This window comes from Fukomys damarensis, unplaced genomic scaffold, assembly GCF_012274545.1.
Source record: "Fukomys damarensis isolate Sample0158 unplaced genomic scaffold, DMR_v1.0_HiC HiC_scaffold_13, whole genome shotgun sequence".
In the NCBI taxonomy this organism is placed as follows: domain Eukaryota; kingdom Metazoa; phylum Chordata; class Mammalia; order Rodentia; family Bathyergidae; genus Fukomys; species Fukomys damarensis.
This window is the reverse complement of record NW_022900925.1, coordinates 33,541,592-33,546,594: the sequence shown is the minus strand read 5'-3', so window position 1 is coordinate 33,546,594 and position 5,003 is coordinate 33,541,592. Positions and strand designations below refer to the sequence as shown.

General features: G+C 61.0%; 1 protein-coding gene across 1 annotated transcript in view; it reads left to right on the top strand.

Annotated features, from left to right (window-relative positions):
- Xylt2 (xylosyltransferase 2) overlaps positions 1 to 3,552 on the top strand; it is a gene marked incomplete at its 5' end in the record, with an annotated part of 6,389 nt that extends 2,837 nt beyond the window's left edge. Inside the window, 4 exon segments of the mRNA XM_033763105.1 lie at positions 1 to 61; positions 332 to 527; positions 1,027 to 1,360; positions 2,569 to 3,552. The exon segment at positions 1 to 61 is cut by the window's left edge and continues 36 nt beyond it. Coding sequence (XP_033618996.1) covers positions 1 to 61; positions 332 to 527; positions 1,027 to 1,360; positions 2,569 to 2,891 — 914 coding nt within the window.
- Between the last annotated feature and the right edge of the window lie 1,451 nt (positions 3,553 to 5,003).

Sequence of the window (5,003 nt, the reverse complement as noted above, 5' to 3'; positions counted from 1 at the left end):
CCCGCCTCGGCCTGCGCCACACCACCACTGCCGCACCCCCGCCGGCCACCCCACTCTGCAGGTGAGATGCCCTCTCCACGCACAGCAGGCCCTCGGTGTGGTGCCGTCTCGGGGGTGATCTGAAAGACCCACAGCGCGGTCCCAGTCTGAGGCAGGGAAAAAGGCAAGAAAAAAGTAATGAAAGGCAAGAGCCAGGGATGTAGGTGCTGTGGGTGTGAGATGCGGGACCAGCAGTGCCCTGGGTGGGACTCCCCAGTGCCCCGGCCCCAGACTCCAGGCCAAGCCAGGTTGCTCATGGCATCTCCCTTTCTCCCTGCTGGAACCCTCTTAGGTTTGAGCCCAGGGGTTTGCCGTCCAGCGTGCACCTGTATTTCTATGACGACCATTTCCAGGGCTACCTGGTGACGCAGGCGGTGCAGCCCTCAGCCCAGGGGCCGGCAGAGACGCTTGAGATGTGGCTGATGCCCCAGGGGTCGCTGAAGCTATTGGGGCGCAGTGACCAGACCAACCGGCTCCAGAGTGTGGAGGTGGGACAGGTTCCCCTACCTTGCTTTCTCCTGACCCCCAGCAAGACCCAGGGAGTGGGGAGAGGGACAGACACCAAGGGAGGGTCAGGATTCCATTGGGCCCATGTGGGCAGGGTTCCCAGTGATGGCACCTGTGTTATGGGTTCCGTGGCAACACAAGCCCAGTTTCCACACCCCAGGAATTCTTCCCCCGGGACTGGGATGCGCCAGAGGGGCCCCGTGGTTACACACTGGGGGTCTCCTCAGGGTCCTCCTGAAGGCTGTGGCTTCCCACTGGGATGGGCTCCCTGCCGGCCCAGCTGCACAGCAGTCAGGGTGGAAGCCCAGAGCGAATGTCAAGGTCGAGATTGGAGTCCTCGTCTGACCCCTTCATCTTGCAGATGGGGAAAATGAGGCCCAGAGAGAGGCAGTACCTGGCCTGACGTGGCAGTGAGAGGCAGCATCAGAGTAGAGAGGACATTTTTCCCAGGCACCTGCCCAGCTGCCTGCCTCCCTGCAGGTTGGCACCGAGTGGGACCCCAAAGAGCGTCTCTTCCGGAACTTCGGGGGGCTGTTGGGACCGCTGGACGAGCCTGTGGCCATGCAGCGCTGGGCCCGGGGCCCCAACCTCACAGCCACTGTGGTCTGGATCGACCCGGCCTATGTGGTGGCCGCCTCATACGACATCACTGTAGACGCAGAGACTGAGGTCACCCAGTATAAGCCCCCACTGAGCCGGCCCCTGCGGCCGGGAGCCTGGACCGTGCGGCTGCTGCAGTTCTGGGAGCCCCTGGGTGAGACCCGCTTCCTTGTGCTGCCCTTGACCTTCAACCGCAAACTACCTCTCAGGAAAGGTAAGGATCTCGTGCCCAAAGGATGCCCAGGAGCTGGGCAGAATAAGATCTGCCAGGGAGGTGCCCGCAGGCAGCTGGCCTGTCCTAGGAGGGCCTGCGTGGGCAAGGCAGAAGGGGCTCTTGGGAGCCGGGCAGCCTGGGCTCTGGGGTTCGGCCTCTCCTCACGTATGCAGTGGGGGTGATGCCTGGAGACCTCGGGGTGCATGGAGCACACCTCAGCCCTGCACCTCAAGTGAAAATAGATGGTAGAAGAACGCGCCCCACCCTGGGGCCCACAGATGTGTCGGGTGTCACCATGAACCAGAGCTGCTTTCTTTCTCCATCCTGTCTAGTCTCTCCATTGGCCTCAGGCCCTAGCTCTGTGGCCCCTCCACAGCAGAGCCTGACTTGAGCCTCTGGGTTCCCCAGTTCCATAGTCCTGGGACCGCAGATGTGAGTGACCATCCCAGTCCGCCAGGCTGAGCCAAGGGAGCAGGCTGAACGGCCGTGGCTGGGCAGGTTCCTGTCGGGGCAGCCCGCAGGGTTCTGGGGATGAGGTGGGGGGTGCTCCTCCCCACGAAGTCCTCTTTCAAGAGGGTGGACAAGAAGAGCAGGAGGAGCACAGGGGTTGCGGGGGGCTGGGCAGACCCAGGGCGGGTAAACCGGGTCCCCGGGCTGCCTGGGACTCAGTCTGCTGGAGGAGACCCCGCAGGCAGGGACTGGGCTGGGCCTCACAGATGGAGGCAGCATGTGTCCTAAGCTGCCAGCAGAGTTGGCAGGCACCACTGGGCACAGTGGAAGCGCGCACCTGTAATCCCAGCACTTGAGAGGCTGAGGCAGGAGGACTGCTGTGAGTTCGAGGCCAGCCTAGACTACATAGAGAGACCCTGTCTCAAACAAGGACAGCAGGTGTCTGGTACACGAGGGAGACAGAGGCTGGAGGAGGGTGACAGGAAGGCAGGCTTCGGATCTTTGGAGCCACTGACAAGGGACAAGAAGGGGTGTGGATGACAGACACAAACCTGTTGGTACCGGGGATGGAACTCGGGTCCTTGTGCTTACAAGGCCGGCAGCGGAACCACTGAGCTAAATCCCCAGCCCTGTCTTGGTTTTATACAATTGCTCTTGTACAAGCCCACGGCCCCACTGCAAGATGGACTCTGGGAGGGACGAGATGGGCACTGGAGTGGGTTCACGCGCTGTGCTCACTGCCTACTCTCCATCCCCAGACGATGCCAGCTGGCTGCACGCGGGCCCATCTCACAATGAATACACGGAGCAGAGCTTCCAAGGCCTGGGCAGCATCCTGAACCTGCCCCAGCCAGAGCCCGCGGAGGAGGCCGCCCGGAGGCGTGCAGAGCTCACAGGGCCTGCGCTCGAGGCCTGGACAGATGGGGAACTGGGCGGCTTCTGGTCTGTGGCGGGACTGTGTGCCGCAGGCCCCTCTGCCTGCCCCTCCCTGGAGCCCTGCAGACTGACGAGCTGGAGCTCCCTATCCCCCGACCCCAAGTCAGAGCTGGGGCCTGTCAAAGCAGACGGGCGACTCAGGTAGCAGGGCCCCAGACCAGCATGCCCGGAGGACCGGGAATTGCACCTTATGGACGATGGAGTGTGTGCCCCCAAAGGTGAGGCTGGGAGGCCCGGGAGGCCCCCATTTCAGTCAGCAGGAGCCAGCGACACGGTGTAGTCGGCTCTGCTAGGGACCGGAGGGCTGGGCCAGAGAAGGGCTCTGGCATGCCTGCCTGGCTCTGCCTCCCCCACCTCTGATTTGTACTTTTTTAAAATATAAAATGGATGGTGGGGGAGGAACTAGAAACAAGATGTGCAATAGGGCTGGGAGCAGCCCCAGGAAGTGGCCATGTTGTGGCGAGCGAGCGGGGCTCTCCGGGCTGCGCACCAGCCTGGGCCTCGGTGCTCACCACTGAGGCTCTGAGGCCGGCAGAACAGGTGACATGGGGCGCTGTGGAGCTAGGCCCCCGGACAGCCTCTCCCCTGGTAGCCAGGGAAGCCTAGAGCAGGGGTGGGGCTGGCTCTGGAGCACCCCGTACACCCTGCCCACAGCCGCAGGGCCCCAGGCTCTCACTGCGGTGCAGGGGCAGTGGCGGCCTGGCTGCGGACCACCGCGTGCTCCGGAGAACCCGGAGCTGACTGTGCCTGAAGCTCAGTGTGAAGTCAGAAATATGCAACAGAAGAAATATATCTCTATCTCTCTATAGCAGCCTGTGTCTTTCCTCCCACGTGTTCCCAGGGTCTTCTGCAGGTCTCCGCTGTTGCTCCTGAGGGCCACAGTCTTACTCCTCCGTAGCAAGAATCCAGCCCACAGCCAGGGGGCTGGAGAAACATCCGGCGAGGCAGGGTCTCACTATGTGACTGGCCTTGAATTCACTAGCCCAGGGTGACCTCAAATTCACAGTCACCCTCTTACCTCCATCTCCGAGTGCTGAGATCGCAGGCGTGCGCCACTACTCCTGGCTGGAGTGCAGTTCTCCAGAGCCCTGACCCAGCACCCGCTGGCCCATCCCAGAAGTCTCATTGCTCCCACTTTCTGCCTTCCAAGGCAGCAAGAACAGAGTGGGTCCAAGCCAGGGCCTGCTTGTCCCTTGCAGGCAGGGAGGAGGGCTTGGGTCCTTGGCCACTCCCCTGGGGCCTGGAAGGGCCGGGTCAAAGAGCCTTGTCCCCACCTCTGACTGTCCTCTTGGTGTCAGCAAGGGCTCAGCTTCAGTCCTTCACACCTTACACACACGGAGCAGGAGAGGAGGCTGCCAGACCTCTGAATTCACCAAGAGCCGGACACACTGCTCACTCGGATCCTGCCAAGGCTGCCAGGAGAGGGCGCTCCTGACCATCGGTTGGGCTGTGGGTTATCCCTGCTGATCTTTTTTTTTTTTTTTTTTTTTTTTTTTTTTTTGGTACCGGGGATCGAACTCTGGTGCTTGCGCTTGCTAGGCAGGCCACTGAACCGCTGAGCTAAATCCCCGGCCCCCTATCCCTGCTGATCTTGCCTGCCGTTCTCAATCCTCAGAAGCCTGCAGTCAGGAACTTCTAATATCTTCCTGTACCAGCTCGGGAAGCTGCAGCCCAAGGTCTGAGCGAGCTATTCAGTGGTGGCTGTGGGAGGCCCAGATCCATTGCACTGACGTGCTCTCCCTAGGACGTGCTAGGAAGGCTAACGGCACAGCTTTAGATGCAGAGGTGCAGATGACTCCTTTTCCTCACTCCTATTTTAGGGAACTGAGGTTGTGCTCTAGTCTCCAGGATGTTATGATTTGGTCTTGTTTCCCAGCCTCAACTCTCAGGTCAGTGAGAAGAGTTACCTTCCTAAGGGGGCTCAGCATCTTAGGCACAGACGGTAAATAGCAGAAGAGTTGCCCGCTCCCCGGGCTAACCAGGCTGGGCTGCTGTGTCAGGCCTGGCAGCATGGTGCCCGCGGTTCTCATTGCCTCTCTGTCACCCTGTTGCTCCCTAGCACATCACGCCAGTCCTAGGCGCACGCTGCTACTGCCTGCTGTCAACATTCTCGGTCTGCTTTCTTTGTTTTAGGTCCTCTCTCCCTAAACCCTATGCCAGGGATCAAACTCAGGGCCTTGCACCTGTGAGGCAGGCTCGGCACCACTGAGCTACATCCCCGGCCCTATTTCAGATTTCCTTGAGACAGGGTCTTACT